This window comes from Trachurus trachurus (genome assembly GCF_905171665.1).
Source record: "Trachurus trachurus genome assembly, chromosome: 22".
Classification (NCBI taxonomy): Eukaryota; Metazoa; Chordata; class Actinopteri; order Carangiformes; family Carangidae; genus Trachurus; species Trachurus trachurus.
The window spans coordinates 9,548,982-9,576,924 of NC_139907.1; the positions used below are offsets into that span (position 1 = coordinate 9,548,982).

General features: G+C 42.2%; 3 protein-coding genes across 3 annotated transcripts; all 3 read right to left on the minus strand.

Annotated features, from left to right (window-relative positions):
* Positions 1-615: 615 nt before the first annotated feature.
* Positions 616-8,393, minus strand: slc18b1 (solute carrier family 18 member B1). Its single transcript, XM_083998641.1, has 14 exons — positions 8,179-8,393; positions 7,841-7,980; positions 6,495-6,590; positions 6,322-6,395; positions 4,982-5,129; positions 4,615-4,771; positions 4,387-4,523; positions 3,287-3,388; positions 3,083-3,174; positions 1,672-1,767; positions 1,487-1,561; positions 1,267-1,360; positions 840-889; positions 616-724 (listed from the first exon to the last, which is right to left on the minus strand). Exons 1-14 carry the CDS (start codon positions 8,207-8,209, stop codon positions 643-645), a joined length of 1,374 nt encoding a protein of 457 aa, XP_083854767.1. The 5' UTR covers positions 8,210-8,393; the 3' UTR covers positions 616-642.
* A 2,814-nt stretch (positions 8,394-11,207) lies between these two features.
* tulp4b (TUB like protein 4b) lies at positions 11,208-23,255 on the minus strand (the record flags this gene model as incomplete). The annotated part of the gene is made up of 15 exons (XM_083998853.1): positions 11,208-11,786; positions 12,019-15,443; positions 15,572-15,715; positions 15,811-15,904; positions 16,616-16,760; positions 16,877-17,018; positions 17,918-18,152; positions 18,313-18,537; positions 19,250-19,416; positions 19,523-19,630; positions 19,733-19,913; positions 20,108-20,269; positions 20,414-20,542; positions 21,284-21,553; positions 23,238-23,255. 15 exons carry the CDS (start codon positions 23,253-23,255, stop codon positions 11,670-11,672), a joined length of 5,562 nt encoding a protein of 1,853 aa, XP_083854979.1. The 3' UTR covers positions 11,208-11,669.
* Positions 23,256-24,944: 1,689 nt separating this feature from the next.
* On the minus strand, positions 24,945-27,196 carry myct1b (myc target 1b). Its single transcript, XM_083998873.1, has 2 exons — positions 27,101-27,196; positions 24,945-26,029 (listed from the first exon to the last, which is right to left on the minus strand). Exons 1-2 carry the CDS (start codon positions 27,153-27,155, stop codon positions 25,527-25,529), a joined length of 558 nt encoding a protein of 185 aa, XP_083854999.1. The 5' UTR covers positions 27,156-27,196; the 3' UTR covers positions 24,945-25,526.
* Positions 27,197-27,943: the final 747 nt, after the last annotated feature.

Below are 27,943 nucleotides of genomic sequence, written 5' to 3' on the forward strand. Positions count from 1 at the left end.
CCATTCAAGTTATGCTACTTCTAAATTAACATTAATATATGGTGTTGATTAGCATTGACAGTATTTAGTCTTATATTTAATAAAAGTCTTTATATCAAAAACAATAATCCATATCAACATAAAACATCACTAGCTGCACTGGTGTTTATATTAAATTATACTTTATCTAGCATCACATTATATTACTATGAATGTAATTTAGTAATACAACTCAGCAGCTCTGGATCCAATCATGTGATGTAGAAAAGTTAAGATGATTAATACAACAAAAGGCACATTTAGTTTGTTTGTGATCTGGACTGAATGTTGTATGATTTCCAGTGGTTCACTATATTCATTCATGAAACATTCATCCAAAGTGCAACTTAAAAAGAATGAAATGATAATCTGACCATGTGTTTTCTAATGTACCAACTCAAGTCAGTAGTGTACAATTCTGCTTTGTTTCACAGCTACTATAGATATATTTTAAAGCATTTCATGAGAACAAATTATAACATGAAAACGTACCCAAAAAAAAATCATTACAATCTCTGCAACACAACAAATTATAATTTAAAAAAGTTACAAAGCAATTCAATGACAATAAAAAAAAACTATTTTTGAGTAACTAATGCCCTGAAGTAGGCAAAACATTAAAATCTAGTTGTGGTTAATGTAGCGTCCGTCCACGTCGTTCAGTAGTGGAGTGCTCTCATCTGTTTGTCTCACATCTTCTCGAACGCTTTAAGTCAAAGATAAAAAAAAAAAAACTATTACATCCTGTAAACTGCACAAAGGCCAAACATCCCTCCATGTATTTATAAATACACATGGCATTTAAATATAATTTCATTTACCTTTGTTGTTGCGGCCGTTGAAAAATATAATACAGAGCGAGGAGGATGGCCTGGGGGACAGAGTGGTCATTAAATTTCATGTGATTATCTGCTGAGAAACGAGCATCGCACGCTTCTTTATCAATCTTCTACATGAAATCTTAAACCTTCTGAAGGATGACCAGACTTGGAATCAGATTTATCTATCCTCATAACGAATGACATGCAAGTAGAGCAACACATTTCACAATTTCATGCTGCCTCTGCCCCACGAGACCACGAGTCCACTGTGCTCTCTAGCATGAGAGCAATCATTTGTTCTTGATGGCGTAGTAATAAATCATAAATTGGGAAGTAATAAAACAGGAAGTAATAATCTGTCTTTTTTGTCCTTTTCTCACATGAATCTTCATGCAAATATTGGAACACTGCACAAACTCATACTTACAGCCAAAAACGCCAATAATCCTTGGACTGCGGCTGCCCACTCAAAGCTCAGGTGTTGCGTGATAAGGCCACCCACTGTTGGGCCGTAAAACATCCTAAAAACCACAACAACAACAAATTTCCACTTTAAAATCCAAATCACAACATTTTTTTAGATTCAGATATGGTATTTCAGTGTAGAAAATTGCTTTTCAGGGTCAGTAAAAGTCACTCAGACTCACCCGAGGGACCAAACTGCCCCAAACAGCCCTGACACCATTCCTAGAGTACTTAGTCCTTCATCAAATCCTTGCTCACTGAAAAGAGGAGAAGAATTTAGAGTATGTGTTTGGCCCAGCATGTATGAAGAAAAAAAAAATGGAGGTCAGGTCATGAATGTAGGTGCAGAACATGTGAAGCCACTCACTATGCACATGTGATGATCTCAGGGAACGTAGGGATTGCTGTCATGCCCAGAGAAAACCCAATTACGCCAAGCATGAAGATCACCAACCACAGCTGACTGCACACATACGAAAACACAACAACACCAAGACAGAAACAAAATACAAGTTAATATCAGAACATCATGTTTTTTTCTTTGGCTGAATGCAAAGTTTGGAAACGGGCAAACAGGATAGGACAAACGCAAAGTAGAAAAGCAGTAATTTAACAGTGAATTGACCAGATTGTGCAAAATGAACTGAATGAACAGTGTGATGTGGAAGTGAATAGTAAACTGAAGAGTGGTAGAGCTTATGGAGCTGTGCAGGAAAGGGGAGGAACTACATCACTGGATGACCCCCCAGGATAGAAAGACCTCTGTGGCTGGACGTGCCCCTCTGTCTGACCTGACAGCAGGGGACCAGAGGGTGAGAGATCTTTATCCATAATGGATGTTTCCATGATGGTTTTTACAACATCATCATCCTCTACACCCTAGGGGATCTGGCCCCACCCGACCCCCCAGGACTGAACCAGCTTTCTGAATAAGTTGAGTCTGTTGTTGGTGTCGGTCAGCCCCCCCCTCCTCAGGCTATTGCTCCAGTCCATCACAGGCCTCCAATGTCTCATAAAACATCAACACAGGGTTCCTACGCAAGTATGGAAAGTATGAAAAAGTATTGAATTTGATTTTATACATTTCAAATGTATGGAAAATGGAAACTATTGTATGGAAATATATTTATCTTAAGTTATTTGGGTTAATTATTTTGTATGCGCTATTATACCAGCTACAATCTCCACATAATGGCATACACATTCAGAATAATGAAAACAAATGATTAATTGCATGCTTCTTTTATATTATGCACATCTATTTACTCAAATATCACAAATAATTTGATTTTTTTTACCGAGAAATCTGGAAATTAGGGTCTGGAAAAAGTATGGAATCTGGAAATTTCAAATGTGTAGGAACCCTGTCAACAGCACTGTGAAGGACCAGAACCTCTGCAAGAAAAAGAGGCAACAAATGTGGCCGAGCTCCTGGTCCAGATGGACTCTCAGGTGTTTACAGTCCTAAACATCATCTCCACCATCTCCCCCGTAATGTAAGGAGGAGCAGCAGAAGTCCTGGACCTCCTGAAATCCACCACCAGCTCCTTTTGTCCAGTCCACAGAATTACCCAACCCCCCTCTGCTGCTCTGAGACGTCCTTCCCCTTGTCCTCATATGTCCACAAAACTGCAGCGTCATCTGAGAACTTCAGTAGGTTGAAGGTTTCTTTATGTGCTGCTGTGCCGCCCTTCTTTATTTGAGTGGTCAGACATGAAAGTGGATCTGGTCTTTGCATCGAAAGTACAATTACTTGTCCACCTGCGGTACATGCTGACCTTTGGAAGTTAAAGATAGGAATCGGACCGAGTAGACAGAAGCCGACTGCTGTTAGAAGACCTCCTGTCACCATGAACCAACTCCTGGTCGCCTGATGAACACACACCAACACACACACACACACACACATACAGGGGTTCAAAATGATGCATAACAATAAAAAAACATGTATCCCTATTTAATCATGTTGAATTCACACTCACAGGATATTTGTCGGTAATATAACCTATCAGTGGCGAGGCGAGACAGTAAGGTAACGACAATCCGAGCATGATGAGTCCCACGTAGCCAGTTGAGAGATTGAACTACAGGCACAGCAGAGAGGGAGAAAAACACTCATTCACATGATGCACAAAACATTTGTTAGGATGATTTTCTTCCCTAAGATGTTGGTTTGTCCCCAGTTTGACCTCTGTGTTTGTTTGTGTGTGTGTGTGTGTGTGTGTGTGTGTGTGTGTGTGTGTCAGCTGGGTGCGTCTCCACAACCTGATGCAATGCAAAGGAGCGACTCAACCACTTTTCAGCAGATGGTTGTGACACTCCTAATGGTCTTAACATTAAAGCCTGGCTTAACTTGGACTTTGTTAATGTTCACCTCACCAGTTTACCCAGTTCAAGACAGTCCTGTTCCAGCTCTGTGCTGCCCTACAAAGGCAAGGTGCAGTATCTGTAAAACAGCTTTTTGTGTTTTTCATTGTCAGGTTTAAGCATCAAATTATGAATAATTACCAAGTCTGTAATTGATTAGATAAAGGTGGACTGAATTAAATGTATTTTGTAGTTTGTCTTTCTGACCAATTTTGACCATTTTATGGTATATTTTGTGACCAATTTTGACCGTTTTATGGCAGATACTGCACTTTTGCCTTGGTTTTGGTGCAGATACTGCACTTTGGCTTGGTATTAGCTACAGATACGGCACTTTGCCTTGGTTTTACTCTACTGCAATTGAATTATAGAGTAGATTATAGAAGTAGGGAGTACAGTACTCTTTGCAGATACTGCACTTTGCCTTGATTTCACAGTGCTTTTTTGGATGGACAGCAAAATAAAAAGCCCAATAACTCTGGAAATTTTTGCTGTACCAATATCATATTCTACCAGATTGAAGAGAATATGTCACACTTTTGATTGGTCAAAAAATAAATAAAAAATTTAAAAAATGCAGATACTGCACTTTGCCTTTGTAGGGCAGTGTGGATCCCTGTCTGTGAGCCCATCCCCATTCACCTAACCCATCCTCCAACATTACAATAAAATACTTTTTTTTTTCTTGCAGATATCATGAAAAGGTTGAAATCACCGTTTCAATAGCAAAGAGGGACAACGTGGCATCCAAGAAGCCAAGTCCCGCACTGAGGGTAAATATCACATAGCAGACCAGGACGATTTTCACGTGGCTGAGAAGCTTTAAGAACGAATCCTTGGAGGGGTCTGCATCTGCGTGGGGAGGAGGACAAAATTCAAATTATAAACAGAGGAGAAAAAAATGAATAAAAATGTGAAAATAATATCTCCACACCATTACTACCTATAGTAGGCAAAATGTAAATGTTGAAAGGAACCATAATCATCAGCAAACATCCAAGAAGCATAAAAGGGACTTCATATCCAAAGGACTGATAGAACCAGCCTCCTACTGGTGGACCCATGATGAGACCAAGTCCTGTGAAAATCTCCAGACTGCCCTAAACAGAGAGAGAGAGGAAGGAGGCACATTAAAACAAGGAATCAGACTCATGGTGCACATAACTGTTATTGCGTACTGTGTTCATATTTTTCTCTTCCCATGACACCGGGGAAACGGGATACCCAAAACAAACCCTCGCAATAATGCGTTTTCTGTTTTCTTGTGTCTAAACAACATGCCTGGGAGACAAGGCTTGGTCTGCACTCACCAGAACAGTCGCCACATTGTTTGGGAATATTTTTGCTGTGATGGCAAAAGAGGAGGTCATCGCAGCCGCAAAGCCCACGGCGTCGATGGACCTCACAACAAAGCACAGACTAATGAAGGCAGGTCCCTCAGGAACCCGATCAAGTAATCTGCAGGAAGACAAGAAAGAGAGGAGACGATCAGCTGATGTCCAACAGGAAGGTACGATCATTGAACTGAAGAAACATTAAACTGCTAATTCAGAACAACAGTGTGTGATTCACAAAAAAGGTCACTAATCGCATCAACAAGTAAAAATCACATTTTTTTTACACCAAAAAAAATAAAATCACAAATTCTCAATTATCCATATTAAAAACAACAACGCAATGGTCTGTCTTTTAATACTCTCCAGCTTCCCCACCCCACATATTTAGAAAAATCAGTCACAAATATATAATTACATTATTTTTTTTAAAGGCTCCTTCGTTTCATTCAACAGCTGGATAGTGTTTTTATTATTTTTTGTTTTTTTTTAAAACTTTAATTCAATCAATTCAATCAGTCTTTGTTATCCCCAAGGGGGCAATTATCTGCGCAGCAGCAACACTTACACAACACACAAGTCAAACACACATAAAGACAAAACAGCAGGACACTACAAATGATCCAATGTTACCATGAATAAATAAATACTCACACAGTGGATACGTCAGGAAGAATTCCAAAGAGAGTTTTTATGGCGATTTGTTTTTTAGATTTCAGCAAATGTTACTCAGACTGAAGTATTTATATCTGCAGATACATATGTGGTCCACAGAAGTGAGTTCTTACTGCACCATGACAGTGCCCTTTAATATCGCCCAGATTAGAACTGCTATGAAGCTCACTGATGTGTTTTTAATATTTTTTTAGTTAACAGTGCAGGTCGATAACCCAGCATTAAAGCAGAAGTAAGCGGAATGTTTGTGTTAATATAAGTCTTAAATAGTTATATCTTCCGACAGCAATCACTTATATAGAGTGTTTGGTCTGAAACACGGGTCTGTCAGTCACTCTGCTCTGCTGTAAGCCGAGGAGAAAACTTTTCTTGTATCCTACAACCTTTATCCAATGAGGAGAGAGAACGGCATAAAGGGGCGGTCCTCTCTGTGTGTGCAGCCAAGGGATGTACGTGAATGTGGTGACGTAGGGACGAGGGCGGGGACTGCTAACTCCATCGGCTGACAAAAAGTTAGCCAAAACGACGGGATCGCTTACTTCTGCTTTAACCTAGCAGGTAGTGTATAATATCATATTTATCTTTTCAAGACTCAAAAACTCAAAAGTCGTCATATCCGCCTGAGAAAACATCACACTCACCCGAACAGAATTGTGCAGCATGACGACACAAAAAGTCCCGTAACCAGCAAAAACTTTGCTCCGATTTGGACAATCTGACACAACCAGAGAAGGAGAAAGTTGGTTACTCTTGTGCAGCACATCACACATGATCAAACAATATGATTAGATGAGAAATTATGGCAAGTACTTACATACTTTCCTAGTACCAATGAACCAATTAAATTGCAGACAGCATAGCTGCCAAATATGAGCCCAATGACAGTCTGACTGGCTCCTTTCTTCACCGCCTGAGTGGAAATATTAATGTAATGTATTAATGGGGCTTCACTGAACTGATTATCTCACTGTAACTATGAATTCATACATGAGTGAAGGGAATCAGCCAGGAAATGGAAAATGAAGAGAAGTGAAAATGCAGTTATCAGTAAAGTTTATCAACAAATTGATTCGACAAACAGTTGACCAGTACAACTGTTAACGTCACATGATCTGTTTCATTAGTTAATCAGTTGTTACTCATCATCTCAGCTGATTTTACCTGAAACCATCTCCCCATTCAGTGAAACAGAGTGATTCACCAGGCCTCAGGGAAACTTTCTCATGTCTAAACACATGATCCCACTCGCTGCACTGAGGAGAAACTGGTGGGAATTATTGACCTCTGTCTGGTTGGTTGGTTGGCCAGTTTTACGACAACATGACAAACAATGCGCTCGAACCTGCAGCCTTGACCCCCCATTAACTTTATAGTTGTAACAATCTGAGAAAAGCATCTGTCTATAGGCTAATGCGCCATGCTTTGACTCAGATAGTGTATAAATATACACACAACAATCCATACAAAACAGCTATGTATGTTTATTTTTCAGGCTCTTTGTTTGCAGGGTATCTCAAAAAAATTGTGTAAAGTGAAAATAAGCTAGAAAACCTACACAGTTCTTTTATTTTGTTAAAGCATATCCCATGTATTATTGTTGGTCTTGACTCTACATGACTTCTTTTTGACTTTGTCTCACTTCTGCTGTTTTACGTCACACATCACTTGTCTCATTTTCATTTACTCTCACTCTCCAGAAACGGAAACAGACTCAGGTCCACCTCAAAAAGGACAATTACATGCTCATGTCACACTGCTGTTAGAAACCAGGGCAGTAAAAACACAGTAAGTAGTTCAAAAGAGCACTATTTTTGGCATGAACTGATTTCTGGAAAACAACCAAAATAAAGAGCTAAGTAAAAGCACAATAATAAATCTGAGTTAAAACCCTATGTTTCAAAATGTAGGTTCACAAAGGGTATCAGGATCAATGTTAGTCATCATCTGCATTGTTCTACTATCTAAAGATTATAAGTATCAAATCCCAGTGTGACCAACTAGGCCACAAGGAACCCTTTATGATAAAGTTGTGACTTGTTTTTAGCTCTATAAGTTAGTTGTAAGTCACTAATAACAAAAGCTTTTAAGTTATGAAAATCCCTTTGTGATTTGAATCCTGTGATGGGGGTTTTCTGTGTCTTTTCTTTTTCTTTAGCTTACCTCAGTGGGGAAAAATGGGCCCAATATTGAGTAGCAAATCATTGAGCTGAAGTTGACGGATGCCATTGATATCAAGGTGAAAATCTGTCGCCTTGTCATCCTCGTGGGAGGGTCTGTTGATTCAGCAGTGCTGTTGCTTTCTGACATTTAAAAAAAAAAAAAAAGGGAAATGAATGCACAGCAAAAAAAACAAAAAAACAGTAGGATAACGAGATGCGATAGTGTTGAATGAAAATTGCATGAATAGAAAATGTAGCAACAGGTTACCAAAACGTATACTCTTGTGTTAAAGTGTTATAAGGCTGTACTTATAGTTAATTCACAAAAGGGCTACCAACCTGTTTGCTGGGGGTCAGTCTGCGCCTCCATTCTTAATTTCCACAGTTTCTCACCAAGTTATTCAGGTCAGAGATTCAGACAGTGACATAACGACGCAGCGCGAGCGCATGAATCCGGACAACAGACCGTCACTCGGAGCCCGCGAGTCCGTTCAGCGACATTAACCCACGTCCACACACAAGGAAGCCCTCGCTCACGCTGTGTTAGTTCCTCAACGAAGTCAAGTGTCAAAAGTTAGGCTACATTTGGAAGTAAAAACCACTTTCCCGTCCCCGCCTTCAAAATAAAGGCATGGCTTCCGGTCCGGTAGCCATGTGACTATCAAAAATCCCACAATGACTTTTCACTAATCACTTTTCATTATATTCAATTAAGCCAAATCATACAAGTTATGTTTTATTTCTATATAATTGACACAAATATAACCCTGTAACGAAATGTATCTATAAATGTGAGTTATTTTCAGAATTAATAGAATCAAATTACAGTAGCCTATCTCTTGATTCTCTTGATTAATTTCAATTTATCTCTTGATTCATTGCTTAATTACTAATTTTGGTTATTTTGTTTTACATTTGTTTTTTCTCTCTCATTAATTCATTGGTTATTTTATTCTGATAAGCCTACATTTAATTTTACTTATTTATTTTAATGGTGAGGTTCTCCATAAGCCCTCCCAGGGTTTCTAACTTCTCCATCACTGATTCATTGTAGTTCATCATATTATCTATTGTATATTTTCTTTCTTTTATGTGATATACTCTTTGTTTGTAATGTTTTATTAAAGTGCAAACAATAAACAAACAGTATCTTGAATCTCTCTAAACACTGGAGGCTTGCCCTGGATTCAGGCTGGAAGGCAGCACATCCCTCACATCTGATCCTATTAAGAAATCACGGTACCTACATGTGGGTACATATAGGTGAGTTTCTCCCTAGGGTTCTATGGTTGAAATTACACTTGTTCACAACTAGGCTAAGGCACAATTTGAACACAATAAAAACAAATGTGAGGTTGCCAGGTTTTAGAAAATCCAACATGAAACTTATTGGGGTGTGTAACTTCTACAGTTTGTCTGAGCCACACATTACTTGTTTCTAATTTTGAATTTAACAGTTAGCAATTCAACGTCAATCACCAGTAGCCTAATCTTCTTTTTCCAGAACATATGTCAAATAGTTAATTGGAGAAGTCTCCCTTAAAGCAAGCTATCAGGTGTCATGCCTGCTGGACGTGGTTGACCTGCATTCAAGTCGAAGAGGTGTGGTCTGTACAACAGCCAAACCTCTCTGTGTAATGCAAAACAGTTCAACAGCAGGCGAAATGTATACCCCTTTAACACTTTCAGCAAAAAAAAGAGAGTAAAAATGCACCTTTAACGCTGACATTTTTCTTTTTAAAAAAAAGAAAGAAATGATGTTCTGCAAGTCTGTATTCATCTCATCCTTTTGGATGACTTCACCAAAATCCATTGCAAAACACAATCCATTCTTCAATTGCAAAACAAGCAGAAGGAGTTAACCCTGTGGTATGTGGGCCTCTGGGGTCACTAATATTGCATCAGAGTGAATAATACAGACAGGAAATGAAACATTAACAACAAAAAACATTTGGAACAATAGAGTTTTTATTACATTTTGTCCAGCCTATAGGTCCATGTAAACCTATGGTCTTATCATTTTTGTTTTCCTTCACAAAATAAGAGATAAGAGAAAAAAAGAAATCAGGCAATCAACTATTCATTAGGCAGTATTGCTGATAACTGACACACACTGTCGCTGAAGTCTCTGAAGCTGCACTGGATGAAAAGCTCTGAAACGAAAACTCTATACGCTAATTCTCCTGTAGTCTCTCTCTTTCTCTCAAAATACTTCCTTTAGAGTAACCTTCCAATAACAAATGACAAATATCCTGAATTTCCACATTTGTTTCTTTATACATTAGCACCAAATCTACATGACTCTCACTCCTACAACGAACAGTTTATCTTAACAACTTTATGAATATGTTGTTTTTGCAAGTTTATTGTTCTCGTTCTTTTTTGTAGTGTTACATCAAAAAAACTCTTGGTACCATGTTAAAGCAAAAGATGATGTACAAAATTACTGAAATTAGCAACATATAAGCACATTTTTCTAAGCATATAATGACGTCAGGTCATTTGCTAAATACACAGTGCAAGCAGCGTTATATTTTCTTTTGCAAGTACAACATCAGTTCTATGTAGGTAGCATTACTGCACACAAGCTCTATCTATCTAAAGCAGCACTGATTTTTCCAAGGAGGCAAACTACTGTACTTCACATTCAAATGCAGTTTTCAAGTAGCATCATAAACACCCAATGGAAACAACACAGAGCCAGCCAAGTGAGACCGACTGAGGAGATCTCAATCTTTACTGCACACAGATTATTCTGTTTTGGGGATGGGAGCATCACGAGATCACTTATCACTACTCACCCTACTCACCGACACTTTCAGCCAAACACATTCGGCTGTATCTGGCACACATAGACTTACTCTAGACCATTACTGACATATTCAGCCATTGTGAAATCAAATGTGATAAAAAATTTAATTGCGTTTAACGTTACACATGATAAAAATGAACATATCATCAGATTATAATGGCTGAGAATAAGGATTTGCAGTATTATGGCCAAAAGAATATGATTTATTATGTTCATCGCACCACTTCATAGAAGTAACATGGATTAAAAAATATACAAACTATGGTAAAGTGCACTCAGCGCTTCACAATGCACTTATAAAATTAATATATGTAATCATTATTTACTCTTCTAATGCATATTCAGCAGAAATAAATGGGATTTGAATGAACGATAGAGATACAATGTTACACAGCACTGACAATAATATCTGATATTCATAACAAAACCGCAGTCTTAATTTAACTCATCATTTGAAATTTTAATTGAAATAGTGCAGTGTTTGTATCTGATGTGGTATGGCTTAGTGAAATTTTATTTGCAATTTTTGAATGCTGCTGCAAGATATTGGCTGCGTCTATTTTTTTTTTTATAAACACCAAAAATGTGAAATTAATTTATATAGCTTTACTAATCAGCATTTAAAGAGTGGGAAGTTGTCTTTGGCACTCAATCTCCAGGCTGCCTTTAAAATGAATTCACTCCAACCTGTAATTTACCTTTTATTTTTCAGTATATGTGTATTCCAATAAATAACATTTGAATAATGAATAAAATTAGCGATACATTCAATATATAAACTAGAAATTATAGATTAACTGATATATTTTTCATCATCTCTGACCTTAACTGACTTTCCCTTCAACAGGCCTCTGTAAATTATCTGCATGTGCAAAACCTCCCTGTATCTTAATCTCCACAACAAACCAGTGCCTTCGCTGCCACAGCCTGCACGCTCCGGGTGCACAGTGACACCACAGTGGCTTCTTTTGAACTAGTCGTCTTTGACAGCAACACAAAATAAACCTTTGTTTCGCTTTCATTTCAGCCTTTGAGTGACATTGGCCAAGGCGACAGCAAATGCCTGCACTGCTGAGAAAGGATACTGGAAATCCAGGATATAGGCATTGCCATCTATTCGCCCGAACTGCATGACCTGCACAAGACAGAGAGGAAGCATACAAATTAAAAATCACTGAATGACCAACATATCAACAATGTGAATAGATTTATCTGTCTACAAACCCAAGGACAGTCTGAATACTATCTTATTAAAGAAAGAAATGCAACATATTGTCTGATATTTCTGATAACTGAATTATTTCCTGCCAAACTGCTTATACTGTAGATTCATTTACAGTTTCAGTTTAGTGGCATCATCATAATACCTGTCTGCCGTCCAGCTCTATCTGGAAATTCTTCGCCGACTCCTGGGTGACTCGTCCTCCAAAGTCCAGCTGGTAGACCTGCGTGGCTTCGTTCCACAACGGCTGTTTATTGGCCATAACATAGACAAACCCCTGGCTGCCTAAACTGCGGTCCTCCCTCTCGTTTGCCTTCCGGCATTTAATCTCCTCCAGCTCACTGGCCATACGTAGGCTGCGCTTGTTCTTCCAGCTCTTCTTACTGCTCTGGTTCTGGTTCATGAGCTCATCGCCGCTAATAAACAGCTCCGGCTCGCTCTCTGAGCTGTCCTGGAACTCGTTGGTGGTCCTGCTCATCTTCTTGGTTTTATTGAGCTGCTCTCTCGGCCCCTTCGGCTTCTTCTTCTCTCTACTGCTGAGCCTTGGGCTGGAAATGAGTGTGTTGAAGTCGGAGAGCGCTCGCCCCTCCTTTCTGGACTTGCCCTCGGAGACGGTGGTCATGTTGGCCTCCTCGGCTCTGCTGTCCAGCCTCTTGCGGCTCTTCTTGTTGAAGCGCTCCGATTCCTGCGGCACGGGGCTCTCGTTCAGGGACGACGGCTCTGGGAAGTTGTTTGCAGACTCTGTTAGATCCTCTGTGGCACTTTTGGACGGCGGTAGCTCAGTAGGTGGTGGAGGAGGCGGGAGAGGGGGTGGCGGCGGCGGTCCGGTCGGGGGAGGTGGGGAGAGAATCGGCTTCTCTAGAATCTGATGAGTTTTGGTTGGGAGCGGAGGCGCGGGAGGGTCCTGCATGGGCGGCGGGGGGCAGGGGTAAGGGTTCCAGGGGTGGAGGTTGACCGGGTGCAGCTGCAGTCCGGCACACGAGCTGGCTCCGGGGTACATCGGCGGGAGGGGGCAGCAGGCCAAGTTAGCGAGATTCGGAGGGTAACCCGGAGGCAGGACCAAGTTGGCTTCCTGCTGAGTGAAGGGGACCGAACCGACCACATCGTTGGGAGGAGGGTTCTGTAAGGTCTGGAGTGGGGGTCCACCGTGACCCACACCCGGAGGGAAAGGTGAGAGGGATATCTGGTAACCTGATGGGAAAGTCAGAGTGCTCGTGCTCGGACTGGACGGCGGTTTAGTCGTGAGGACGAAAGGGAGCCGGGTCATGTCCAAGTGCTGAGCCTGACTGATGATCAGCGGAGGGGGTTTATGAGGCCCCGGCGGGGGGCCCAGCATCGTCTGCTCTGGGGTGAGCCAGAACTCCTCCGTGGTGGAGGGGTCCCACTGGTAAGGCGGAGGGCGTTTCACTGTCAAACTGACGTCGCCGAGAGTCAGCTGACGTACCGATTTTTCGAGGTGACACTGCTGACTGAGAGTCTCGTCTTCAGTGAAGGCGGAGTTGACGTACACCGTCCTGTCCCGGCTGTTGTCGACGGCGCCCAGCAGGCTGTAGGACGACTGCGAGGCCAGGGGCGAGGTACTTTTGGAGTGCACGATAATCGTACTGTGATGTGCACCTTTTCCCGGTGGGAAGTCCTGCCTCACCACCGTGCCGCCTGCGATGCCACTGCTGGTGGTTCCACCTCCAGAGACGCTGACGCTGGTGCTGTTGCTGCTGCTGCTGCACTGTGTGCACGTGTACAATGCAGTGGGCACCCTCTGCTGGTAGGTCAGCGCCAATGCACTGTTCATTTTAGCCTTGGTGGGAAGGGTCCTCGAGTTCTCCATCATCGTTGGCACTTTGAGTCCGACGTCCCTTCGGTCACGACGTAGAGTGGCATGGATCAGACTGTTATCGATCCTCTGGGGAGGGGGCAGTGTGGCAGTTACCTGATTGGCCGGATCGGGGTAAGGAGGAGGGTCTCCACTTGGTATGGAGTACCGAGGGACGGAGAGGCGACTCAGTGTTGCCGAGCTGTATGGAAGTTGAATTTTTTTATTCTCAGAGGACGTGACTTTGAGTGTGGCCGAGCCGCCTATGCCGTGCACGGTGTACGTGTTCTGGTTGCGTATGAGGCGCCTGCGTGGCCGACAAACCTCCTCCACGTTGCCGCTGCTGTCGAAGGTTGTGATCCTTTCATACCCCAGAGGTGTCGGGTACTGTAAGGTCATAGGGTGAAGCAGGAAGTCATCCTTCTTCAGACAGGGGTCAGGTGCCAGGACGCTCGGGCTGTCGCAGTTCGTGACAAGAGTCTGAGGCGTAGCCACGGCCGTGGCTGCTGCTGCTGCCGCGGCTGCAGACACCACGGTGCCTGGATACGGAGGAGGAGGATTCACCTTCCTCATCTGAATCTCCACAGACACATCGGTGTCATTGAAGGACGGGGGCAAAGTCCTCGGCAGACTTGGCTTCAGAGTGTGTCCGTGCTCGCCCCTGTCCAGCCCGGGCTCGACGGAGGGAGGAGGCATCTGAGGCAGGAGATGAATCTGCTGTAAGGAAATAGTCGGATAGCCGGTCGGAGGAGGAGGCAGCGTCATCTGCATCTTCAGCTGCTGCTGCATTTGCTGGTGCTGCCTCTGCATCTGCTGATGTTGCTGCTGGATCTGTTGGTGCTGCTGCTGGAGCTGCTGCTGCTGCTGCCTCATCTCCAGGATCTGTTGGCGGATCTGCTGCTGCTGCTGCTGCATCTGCTGCTGCTGCTGCTGCATCTGTTCGTGCTGCAGCTGCATCTGCTGCTGCTGGTGCTGGATCTGCTGTTGGTGCTGGAACTGTTGGCTCGACGACACCGCCTGTTGAGATTGTTGCATTTGTTGAACCTGGTGTTGATGTTGCTGCTGCTGTTGATGGAGCGTCTGCTGCTGCTGGTGCAGTTGCTGTAGCTGTTGTTGATGTTGCTGCTGTAATTGCTGCTGCTGCTGCTGTAATTGTTGATGTTGCTGCTGCTGCTGCTGTTGCTGTTGTTGATGATGCTGTTGCTGCTGCTGCTGCTGTTGTGATTGGGACTGATGATGGTGCTGCTGCTGCTGCTGCTGCTGTTGTTGTTGATGAAGATGCATTTTCTGCTGCTGCTGTTGCTGCTGCTGCTGCGTCTGCATCTGTTGTGACTGTTTGGATTGTTGTTGGCGAGCCTGCTGGGAATGAGAGCGCTGTGGGTGAGGCTGCGGTGGGAGATGATGAGGTGGAGGCGGGGGCGGGAGAGTGCCAGGTAGAAGAGGACCCATCTCCAGCCCGTTTAAGATCACCTGACCAGGGTTGGAGTATCTGGTCGGCACCGGGTAGGGTGTCGCAACCGCATCCTGGCTGTGATCGTTGACGGGGACGGACGCTGCGGCTGCTGCAGCCGCCGCCGCTGCGGTGGCCGTGGGGTTGGTCAGGACATCCAGCTGAATATTCTGATTGGCCAGAAGAGACTGAACCAGGCCGATACTCTGAGTCGGGGACATAGCCTGAGCCGGGCTGTGGATGGGAGCGATGGGAATGTTGACCGTGCAGGGAGGATTGTCTCCTGACACTCCAGATGGCCCCATCACTTAACATAAAAAAAAAAACAGAGGAGAACTGTGAAGGTGGTTTCAGCATATCAAATATGTAGAATACAGTGAGTCAGTAAAAAAAAATACATGCACAGCAATGTCCTTTAATTATATTCATCCAAACCTGGTAAGTCGTCCTCATCCTCACTGAACACATTAGGGTTGAACACAGGCAGGCTCATAAAGTCATGAGAGATCTTCCGCACTTCTGGAAGGTAGATTGTCATCTGCCTCGGCTGCAGGTGAAGTAAACTGGTCTTATAGATAACTGCATTATAGAGAAGAGTTATGATGAGTGTTGAATTTGCCATAATTGTCACTATGATGATACTGTATGTGTGTGTAAATTTGTTTGACATCTACCTGCACCGAGATTAGCAGGGAGGAACGAAGCAAGTCCAACGATTTTGAACTTTGTTCCCCAAATGTTGGATGTGACTTGAGCAAGATAGTTGTGCTGTGAGACAGAGAAAATGGTGAATAAGACCTGAAGACAAAATTTTAAAATGTGAATCATCAGCATGAGCTTAAAGGGACAACGAGGAGTTATGGAAAGCAAATTGTTTTCACACTACATTTCCCATGAGCCTCCACGCGCACGGTGAAATTCTTGGACCGGTGCAAGACGGACAAAAGCAAAAAAAATTTGCCAAGATTGTTTTCATTCATCAAGAATAAAAGTTGGAGATCAGATACCGTCGTAGTTCTGACCATAAATGATGCCAACTAGCGGCGATTTGGCGGCGTTATTCCCATGACCCGCTGGGCAGCGTCCGCAAAACCGAAACTAGGAAATGCTGGGAGAGCCGACCACTAAATAATAATATCAAAATAACTATGAAGACAAAACGATATATTTATCAAAAATTGACCCATTAACAAGTGTGGGTAACGTAGTTTCATCCACATTAATATGAGACTCTTTTATAACCAAAAAAAAACTCCTCGTTGTCCCTTTAACAGAGACAACTGTATCCACATAAAATTATCAGTTTTTTGTTAGAACATCAAAGAAATAAAATATAGAAAAACATTTTAAGGGAAGAGAGTGTTTTTAGCACATATCATTTTCCTTACTTATTATCATTTTGATAGATACGACAAAAAAAAAAAAACTATAATGTGGTATAATGTATAATTATAATGTATAATGTGCAGTGTTTCACACCTCTGTGATCCCATCCATAGAAAACTCTCGACGTGTCAAACTGGGAGACCGAATTGGAGGCTTCTTTGATGGTAATCGTGGCGACCGTTGGCCTTCCTGATTGGCACGGGATAGTTTGGGAGATTTCCTCAAATCCATGTTCATCCTTTAAAACACAATAGGTGATTTAAAAAAAAAAAAAAAAGAACCAAACAGACGCAATAAAACATCTGCAGACAGCTCTGTGGCTCTGGACTGTGTAGTGTAACTGTGTAACTGTAGCAGCAGAGTTTAGGTGACCTGTTTCCTCGGGACAACTTTGGTGACTTCTTCCCGACCCACTCATCACTTAACTCAATGTCACTGGAGTCAGAACAGTTGCAGCTGTCAGTGTAGGAGATCATGGGATTCACACACACCTCCTCTGGACAGAAAACACAACAAAACACAGTAAAAGGTCAGGATTCCTCCATCCTAACATGTATGAACGTGGCAGTGAACATCAACAGGGGGAAAAGAACATTGTAGTCAGTGTTTGGTTGGACCACAGGCCTGATGCGAAACCCAGTACAGCCAGGTCGTGACCCGGACTATTCCTGCACCAGGCCTGAAACCATGTTACATCAGAGATGAGCAGTCATCACCAGACTCTGTTTTTTGTTCTTACTCAAGGTGAATGACGTGCACACAGCATGAATATGCTATTTTAGTAAGGAACACAAGTTCAAAGAGACAAACCAGGCGCCGATTTTATTTCGAGAAAGCGTAGAACATGATATCGACTGGTGCTCTCTTTCTGCTTCACGTGTGCACACAATCACTGTTTCAGAGGCTCATAATCCAACTGTCCTTTCTTTTGCTTTTGGCAAATATATCCTCATTATCTTGTTCATGGATAGATGGGGAGATTGATCCCACTCTCACGTCTGTGCTTTAGCTCTATGGAGAAGGCCAAGCTGCCTTAAGTTAAAAACACATTATAAAAAAAACACATTTTCGCACTTTTAATCCTGCGCCCCTGTGTTACTGTAAGTGCTCTGTTTTCTCAGTTCCTGTCACAACTCAAAAATCCTTTTTAAGTTTTTAATATATTGAAATCCATGTCATCGTCGCTGGCCCAGGCAGGAAATAGCTACAGCTGAAGCTCAAAACTCTCCCTAAAAATGACAATTCATTTAAATGTCAACGTTAAATATGGTATTAGTAGCATTTCTGGGTTCTGGTGGGTGGAAACTGGAACGACACCGAGTCCCTGGATAGATATAGGATACTATATGCTCTGCTCTAAAAATGTGTTGTGTTCTAATTTAAGTAACAGCCCACCTGCTTTGCTGTCTGTTTTTGGATCCATAATAACAAACTCTGGCCGCAGTTTGCTGATGCGTCTTCCCTTGAGAATAGGAACCAGCCCTCCTAAGTATTCTAGGTAGAGAGTGTAGCAGGGTCCGCCTGCCTCCGGGCTGTCCTCGGCTCTCTTCATGGTGCAGTGGAGCCTCTCATTCCCAGCTGTGGGATAGCTGACAAAGTCGCGGATGTTGTTGGGGTCAGGGATTGGGGGCTAGAACAAAGAGAGGAAAAGGCTGTAAGACTTCTGGACTCTCAAATGAAAACAAGTCACCGTCAGCAGTTTCACTTTATCGCAATGCAGCAAAAAAGTTGGTAAGAAGTTGACTTGTGATTGTCCGTGTCCAGTCATTTTGAGCGGGCGATCAATGCACCTTGATGGTGGGTATGAAAGCAGTGGTGACGTAAGAGCAGAGCAGCGAGGGCATGTTGAGTTTCCCCACATCCTTCTCCTCTCGCAGGGCGCTGGCGATGCCCTGCTGGCACAAGAGCTGGAGGCTGGCCACCCTGTGCTCCACACGCACCACGTAGAGCGCCGGCCCGCAAGCCAGGAACAGACGAGAGTCTCTGTGACCCCAGCAGATGGTGGTGATGGGCCTCTGAAAAACAGACATTCACAATAAAAGAGTTCCTACAGTTACCAACACTGGGCTCTCAATTCTCAGGAAGGAGTTGCGCTCATTCCTCCAATTCTTTGTTCATCTGTTTTGCTATTTTATTCAAACACTTTTTCAGTAGAAATAAATGTTATTGAAGACAAAAAAAGGGCTCGTTAGGGGCTCAAACTTCCACCAATGACAATGTTAAAGCTGCCCAATATAGTAGATCAGGGGTGTCAAAACTCATTTTAGTTCAGGGGCCACAAACAGCACAATTGGATCTCAAGTGGGCCCAATAACTTTTCTCTTTGTATTATACGATGTTTACAGTTAATGAACTGTTCTTTTACAAAACATTATGAACAATCTGAAATTTCTTGATAAAAATACATGTGCGATTTCAACAATATTATGCCTCTTCTGCCTTCTATGTAATTTTCACACTTGGCCAATTCATTCTGAGGGCCAGATTGGACTGGCCCACGGGCCATACGTTTGACACCACTGCAGTAGATAATAAACAAGATTTTTTATCATTTATACCATATTTTTCTATTTTTATAATCCATTTTATGCAAAAAAAAAGAAGGAAAAAAAAGAGTTAGGTTTCCAAAAATAAACACTGACTTTCAGGCGTTTCATGGAAGACAAACACCATCATGTTACCCAGAGAAACATCTACTGGGACCCCTTAAGTTTACATAAGACCGACCTGTGCAGGTGTTTCCAAAGTGTAGATGTGCTCCCCTTGGACGTTGTAGAATTTAACGAGGGCGTTCCTCATCATGGACACACATGAAGAGTCTGTAGGGAGCCCGTGTCTCTCCATGCCAGCCACAGCCAGCAGATCTCCCTGGGAGCACCACTGGGCCTCAACATCTGTGTGGAGTGACGTAGGGGGAAAAAAGTATGTCACACAGGTCATGCACTCAACAACAACAACAACAAACGATGCACACTTGTAAATGACACTATTGTTTTTTACCTTTCAGCCCCGAGCGAATGACAGCAGGAGAAAGGTCATCATAGTTGTTCATTAAACTAATATCTCCTGACAAGAAGGTGACGGTCAACAAAGGCTTAACTCTTCGCACTTGGAAGTAAAAAAAAAAAAAGAAAGAAAAAAAGAAGTCAAAGTTTTATCTCCACAGTCAACAAAAGGTTTCAAGCTGCAAGGGGGTGGGGGTGTTGGTACCTAAAGGGAGAATATTGTCATCGGAGTCGGTGTCGCTCTCCGTACTGTCCTCCACCAGGAAATCGGGGCAGTTCCAGGACATGCTCACGATCCCGTCGGACTCGTGTAACAGAACATGGGCGAGCATCCGTCCGTGACAGTCCATCACTATCACCTGACCATCTGCTGTACCGAACAAGACCTGAGGGGACATTGTACATTAAAGTTTAACAGACGACACGGTGAATGAGCTCAGGAGCTTGGCCTAGAACAGCTGCGAGAAAAAAAAAAGAAAAAAAGTCCATTATATAAGTTTAAAATCTTGTGTTTAGGGGAAACTGGGGGAAAATACAGTGATCTCAGTGCAGATGCAGTTTGGTGCAAGGTGATCGGTACCTGCTGATCATCAGGAGTCCAGATGCCACAGGTGATTTGACTCTCCAGGTTGATCTCGGAGGACCAGTGCCTTTGTCCGCTCACTGATCCAACCAACACAAAGCCGTCCCTGTATGCGATGAGGGCCTGAGTGCCATCATGTGACCAAGTGAAGTCACTCACCTGGACGAAAAGTTAATACAAATTTGTATTATGTGAAAAAACGGTCTTTGTTCTATATTGTCTGTTTTTTCGCAGACGCATAACATGTCTTTTGTATTTGTTTTTTGTTTTTAAATCTGCACTCCCAGGGCTCTCCTTACTCACCTGGGCTCCTCTGTCATTGACCAGCTCCACCGACCATCTTCCCTCATATTGGATCCACACAAAAATACCTCCCTCCATATCACAGGTGGCGAGCTTCTGAAAGGGCTCATTCCAACGCACCAAGACAACCTGCAAGGGCCCAAAAACACTGACTGTTACTATTTTTCACCAGCACAGGTAGCTGTCTGCACAGACCAGCATCCATGATTAATATCCAGCATGAGCATAATGCTAAAAAAGCATTTTAGGCCGAAAGTGGTTTAAAAAAAGGAAGTGCAATGCAGCAGGAAAGGCAGTCTGCATAGAGAGACAGAAATGAATCATTTCAACCCAGTACATTATGCTCTAATAATAACAACAATAGCACACACTGTCACCTTTTCTGTACATATATAACACTTTGATGCACAGATGCAAACATGAACATAAGGTTCCTGAATGTATTTCATGATGTACAGATAACATATTGTTGCATACAACATCATTTTATATTATTTATTTATTTTGCACAGCGTATGCGTGAGATTTTCATTCTACACTTTAACGCTGTACATTTTTTTTGTTACATTTTAATTTGCAATCTCATTTCTACTTTCATATCAAGATTTAATTATCGTAATGAATGGCTACATTTAACTTCTTTCACTAATTTATACTGTATCACATGCTGCTGCAGCTCTCCACTTTCCCTACAGAGATCATTTAAGTCTTATCTAATTTTGTTCATTATTCTTATCGTCGAGGATAGTGAATATTTGAAATGTGTGTCAGTTTTGTTTCAAAGTTTTCTGTGTGGGAAGGAGATGACTTAAGAGCAAAAAAATGTGCTTTTCATGTATTTAACTATTTCGATAAAAACCAAAACCACACCTCGCTGTTGTGTCCTCGCAGGTTAAAATTGATTCTCTGAGGTGTACTCCTGTCCCTCCTGCAGTGACTCGATGTAAACGTCACCCCAACGACTCCTCTCCCGTTCCCCGTGGCGAGCCAGCCCTCCTCATAGTACCGTCTCCGACACACCGGCTTGTCCTTCTCGCTCTTGGGGACCCGGCCTTTCCACGAGAGGCAGAGGATGTTGGAGTCGCTGCAGAGGATGGGACCATGTTCCACGGCAGCCAACATCCCTACTGAGTGACCAGGCTGCTGGGTAGAGCAGAGGAAGAGGCGTATTGAAACCACTGTATACACCGTGATTGACCTTATAATAATAATATAACTGGATAATGTACATTTACAGTTTGTGTCAGTCTGCGACCCTACTTTTACTTAAAACTGGCTTTTCAGTGATGCTCAGGACATTTTGGGACGTACATCGCTGGCTGTTGTCATGGTCAGCAGGAAGCTGGGCTGTGGTTACTCAGGTAGGGCATCCATTAGCAACAGCGGGGAATAACATCATGAGAAGAAGTACAGTGAAGCAAAACATGAAATAGTCGAGACTGAAAGTTCATTCTTCACATGGGATCACGCCATCTACCTCAACAGAGGAAGCTGGTGTGATATGATTGAAAGCTCCAAAACGGCTGCTAAATGGACCTTGATCTGATTTTTTTGTTGTTGTTTCCCCCAAAGGTTAAGAATGAACTTTAATCTCATGTTTCAAGCCAGTATGGATGAGAAATCAGAGCTCAGAAAAACTCTTTCTGCTGATGAAGATCATGTGATAGGGGCCAAAAGCTCCAAAACAGGTACTATAACAAACAAAACACGTAGCTTTGTGCAATGGTAGTTCATATTTAAGGCGTGCCAGGATTTATACAGTATATTCCAGATAAAAATACCTTCACTTTAAAATACTAATTCTTCAGTTTGTCTTCTTGCCATTTTCTGTTTTAACGATAAAAAAGAACAGCTACTAAACTGACTTTATGGAGAGGTTGCTCTGACTACAAATTACGGGTTAACTTGACCTGAACATGGCCATTTGAGTTGGGTGGGTCCAATATTCAAATTTTAGGCCTAAATGTAAGAGAGAGAGAAAAAAAACAGCCCGATAAAATACTTACCAATGACTTTTGGACACGCCAAAACACACACCTATCTGGGTGTTTTTCTGGATGTCACTGGCTAACATCTTCCACAGCTAGTGTCTCAAACCTTGAGAAGATCCATCCTTTTGAATTTCATTTAAGTGAACAGACTGTAGGCTACATGAGTATGAGTGAATCACTGAACGTGCCCTTAACGCCAGTGAAATCACCATGGCTGCAGCTCATAGTGATGTAGCTGTTGTTCAATGGATCAGCTCCAGGATTTGTCTGTACTGTAGCCTACATGACTTCACTGCTACAGTCTGTCTCTCATTTATTCACATTCAAAAAAATAAAATAAAAAAGCTCAAAGTATTTATCTATTGAAATATCAATTTTAGGCCAAACGCCTTTTCACGTTTGCCGTGAATGAAGTGTAAAAATAACCTTTCCCCAGTGCTGGCTTTGTTCATTTAGATGAGTTACATATCGGATTTAGTGTATTATTTCCAGGCTTGTGCTTCCATGTCAGAGCACTGACACAGAGTGAAAAGAAACAGTCTAAAAGGTCTCATATGTAAGTAGAGTCAGCTCGATTTTTCCATTTTTTGATTAACAAAGGCTGAATCCTTTTACAAGCCGAACAATTTAAACCTTAATAATGTACAATTTTGCTTTTTTAGTCACCCTGTTAAAATAAGGATCTGCTGTGGGTGTTACACATTCCCTATCTTCCAAAAAAAAATCAAATGATCTGAGTCCAAATACTGAGTTTTCAGCCTGTAACCATTTTTGATTTGAGTAACCTGGAAAATGTTAACATTAGTCTCTGACATGAGAAGAAACCAACATACCTCATAGTTCCTGGGCATGTTGAGTCAAAATTCCTCCATTGAAGGTGTCCATATTTCCATTCAGATGCTGCACCGAAGGCTAATGGCTGCTCTGCTCTTGGTGCTTACTATATAATCTCTATGGGGAAGTAAAATGCATCATACAGCCAGATGTTGTCCAGCTCTACTTTCAAGCATTTACATCAAGCAGCTGTTCACTTCAGAGTTTGCCATGAAATGATGTGAGGCTTCTTTGATGCCAGTGGTGGCCCATCCCATGTCTCCCTGGTGTGCTTTTGGAGAGTTGTGCAATCCTAGGCTGTTGCAAAGAAAATGGAAATGGGGGAGAGAGAAAAAACAAACAAACAAACAAACAAAGACGCATAAAAAGACACCGTTATTCAACAAGTAAAGCAATCTAAAGGAGAGATGGAGAGAAAGAGAAAGGGAGAGAGAGAGAGAGAAGAGGGCTCTTGCTTAAAATAGCAGCGTTGTCATTCAGTGCATCAACCTTGAAATTCACAGTTTTTCTCAGTCTCTATGCAACAGCAACACTGCATTGGAGAGATCAGGGCACTCGCAGTCTCCATGGGTACTGATACTGTCCGCTCTTCCTATTTTACGTCAAACACCAGAGCAGCGCTGGCGAGGATGTCAACTCACATATCTTACAACGTTTTGTTATACAGCCTACACTACATGAAACACACCTTTAACACATCCCAATGCAGCTGAAAATGACTCAAATGTAAAAAGAAATTATGAAAATAATAATAATCGGAATAAAAAGGGGCGATTATATAGCGTATAGAAAATGTCCTCTTGATGTGAATGCAGGTTGACAGCGTTCGTTTAAAGTCGAGGTAGAAGAGCCATCATCTCGCCTGTGAAGCCCTCTCACTACATTATAGGCTACTACATCATATCAATTGAAGCTCTCATTCAAAGGCGTCTTACGTCTGACCGCATGCAGCAATCTGAATGAGCCCGAGCAGACGAGACCAGCGAGCTACGGTGGGAAATAAAATAAAAATAAAAAGTGCCCTAACCAAAGAGGCTTTCTGGAAAGACAAACATTAAGCAGCTCTACGTACCTGACCAGTGTTATATGAACGTGTTAATCCAGAGGCGGTCGGCGCACAGTGCGGTCGTGTTGCCAGGCGCTTTTTCCGCTGGCGCACTTCGGGGTTGTGGCTTTAAAGCGGGTTGCCATGAGGCAGGTAGCACGGAAAATAGACCCCGAACTTCAAGTCTGGATTATATGAGCACACTTACACAATTAACAACCCCGTCAACAGTCACTGTAGGTAGGTATGGACAGTTTAATTAAATATTTTACGCGTTTTAATATGAAGTCTGGTGGATTTCCGTGTGTAATCAATTATTAGCTTTATTGCTTCACCTCAAAAAGGGGGGTTTCTTTCCAAATGGCAACCTCACAGGACTCACCCCATCTTTGTAATGTAAGTACAAGTGACATTCTTGACACAAGACCTTGGTGTGATGAATGTGCCATAACCGACTGTCCCACCCTCCTGCCACAGTGTTAAATATCACTAATAAGGAAACTGATTTCATCATAATTCTCCTCCAGCTCACCTTCTCAAGTTGCCTGCACTTGCTTTAAATAAATGAACTGATTTATGTTGCACAAAAGCACAAGCACTGGAATAAAATCATGATCAAATCTTTATTGTTATATTATTTCAATATAAATCTCTTGCTCACACAATCAGAGAAAAGTGTATCCTTAACTCTTTACCACCAACATCTGCATTTGTCTTATGATTAGTTGATTAACTATAGTTGATCATTTTCTATAAGGTCAAACATTTGCTTCTCAAAGTCTTCTACAGTAGTGTGAGGATTTGCTATTTTATAACATTGTAAACTGGATATTTTTGAGTTTGGGACAAAATAAGACATTTGAAGTCATCACATTAGGCCCAAGGAAACTGCAGAGGCTTTTTTGTTTTGTTTTTGTTATTTTGTGATAGAGAAAGCAACCAACAGATTAACTGAGAAAACAAAATGCAAATATTTGATTAGGTAGTTTCATCCCTAGTCATTCCTGTCTCGCAATATGACACTGAGCTGACTCTACAGTACATGGTTGCGTAAGAGTCTTATTCAGACACACTGTTATAAAGACACACTGCCTTGGACTGAAAAGTGACAGAAATGGTCTGATCACACAATATGCAGCGATAATTCTTCCTTATAGAGAGTAGAGCACAGTCACAGCGTCCACAGTTAATCTCAGAATGATATCCTTTTTTTCAGTTTGTGTTGCATTCGTGCAGAACAGTTTCAAGTGCAAGTCTCTTCAAATGCATGGATGACACTGTCGTACGCAGGAGGGGGAGTCTGTGAGGGGAGGAATCCCTTAAGTCCATTGTTCCCTAACCAGAAGGAGTGTCTCTTGTTGGGCACGAGTGAGGCTGAATCTGACGAGGTCGACATCGCTATGTCCTCTGACATGCAGATCTGGGTGTCCTCTCCCATCTCCAGGGCAGCCCTGCTCCTCTTGGGCACTGGCCGAAAGGTGGAAGTATCAGGGCCGGGCTTGCTCCCCAGAGGGCCCACGGGCTCCAGAGAGGGCTGCCTGTAGACGCTTAGAAAAGTGCTCCTGTAAAGGCCCAGCTGGCCACTCGTGGGGTTGTTTGATCGTGAAGAGCCAGATTTCTTTTTAGAGCGCCTGGTGATCCTGCCGGTGGCCCTGCGCCTGGATGCCCAGGTCAACAGAACATATACCAAAGCACCCAGCAGCAGGCCCACAAGCACAGATAAACAGAAGGCGAGAATCATATCGCCTGCAAAGGAAAAAAAAAAGAAAAAAAAATCAATGGAGAGTGTCAGCTAAGGGAAATAATGAGGGAGGAAATAATCATTGGAAATGGTGAGGCTGGGTGCATTGTGTTCTAAAAATGGGGCAGATTATTTCCCCAGATGGTGGATTCAGCTACGTTTCAACTTTGAAAAAACACCTTTTTGGGCATATACAAGAAGTGTACATGAGGTGAACAAAGTGGATCTCACATGTACCATATTTCTTTTAGGAATCTGTTCTCTGCTGTATTGATTTATTATTGCTGGGTGCTGCTATACTGAGATCTTTGTTACATAAAAATCTTACATCATACCTGCTGTGTGGGTTCACGGTCTATTTAGTATCGTTGTGCTGAAGCACAAACTGACCATATCATCACTGTGACACATTAAACACAACCCTGGGTATTATCATTCCATTGTTCATGTTTTTCTACACTTCAGGGCAAGTGTATGTAGCTCCTTTCCACAACAAGGCAATTTCACACACTTCAAAGAAACAAAGATAATACATAAAAGAAAAATAGGATAGGATTTGAAAAGAATAAAATTAAATCAGAGCAAAACATACATTACAAGGTGAAATTGCAGGTATGAATTTTATATCTGTGATATAAAATAGAGGGTTATTTGCTCGGAAATTTGTTCCAAATATCTGGTGCATGCTGACTGTTTTGAGCCTGGGGACTTTAAGCAAACCCATCTTAGACAACCTGAGTGGACTGGGTGGTTCAAAACATTGCAGCAGATATACAGTTGAGTATAGCAGAAATATATTTTGGCCCAAACCCCCAAACCTATTGAATGCTTCACTCAGAGCTCATTTCCTGATTTCCCAGTGCACCGAAACTCGCTTTATTTTCAGTGAGTGTAATGTGTCTGTCAATTGTAACCTAGAAAGTCAGTTTTATGTGGAAATATAATTTGTTGTATCGACTGAACAACTCTGTACATCTGTATTTTACAATGCAACATGCTACCTCGACACGTTCAAGGCTATGGTTTTGTGAAAAGGTCCCTTGATCTTCACAATAAACAAATGCAGATACACTCACCAAGATTAAATGTTTTTAGTATTTCCAAAAGGGGATGTGTTTCATTATGTGCCATTATTCCACCAAAACCTGGAGTTAGATTCCCACACTGACTCCGAGCAGACGGATGAACACTAAGCTTTTTCCAAGACAAGCTTTAGGCTTTTCTTCCTTTCCTCCCCTTCAATGTTTGCTATGCCGGAAACTTTGCTGTCATGCTTCCTTCCCTTTCTGGCTTTAAAATTAGCAAGTGTACTGCTTATCTGTGTGGGACACAACACTGGGAAACAGGGTTGTTTCCTTTTGCATCATTTCCTAAGGATCAATACATTGAAACAATTGCCATATTGGGCACCTCCTTTGTAATGCAAGGCATGTTATACATCATTACGCAACAGTTATGATGACAAAACATATACTTTATGCTTTACACAGTTTGAATGTGAGGTTGAATTAAAACAAACTAAATCCAATGAAAATACAACCCTTCCTCTGACGTAAAAAGGCTGAGCAGTGTGTCCAAGTGTCCTGACAGGGTTCTGGATAAACTAACCCTTGAAAATCTAACTATCCACGAGAGAGTCTGCAGATTATCAAACTCTCAGTCTCAACGGGGATTTCCTCCAATTGTTGCACTGTTCCCACTTCTCTCCTGACCTCAGGAGTTTTCAGGCTGATAACAACACAGAACAGACTTCTGCAGCTCAGCTGACTGACTATTCCTCTTCTTTAATGTGACGTAAACATTGATTTTAATAAGGCTGCGTTGAAAAAACTGAGGGTTTAAATGAGGTAACCTCCCTACTGTAAATGTTTAGTTAAGAGGTTACTAACACACAGATGTCCAGCAGGTGGCGTTCACGT

Bases quoted from the DNA above. Each gene is read 5' to 3' on its own strand.
- slc18b1 (XM_083998641.1), bottom strand. From the start codon at position 8,209: ATGGAGGCGCAGACTGACCCCCAGCAAACAG. The intron at 7,981-8,178 runs GTTGGTAGCCCT...TTTAAATGTCAG, and splicing joins GACTGACCCCCAGCAAACAG to AAAGCAACAGCACTGCTGAA. The intron at 3,389-4,386 runs GTGATTTCAACC...CTGTGCCTGTAG, and splicing joins CCCTCTTTGCTATTGAAACG to TTCAATCTCTCAACTGGCTA.
- myct1b (XM_083998873.1), bottom strand. From the start codon at position 27,155: ATGGCACATAATGAAACACATCCCCTTTTGGAAATACTAAAAACATTT. The intron at 26,030-27,100 runs GTGAGTGTATCT...TTTCCTTTGCAG, and splicing joins ACTAAAAACATTTAATCTTG to GCGATATGATTCTCGCCTTC.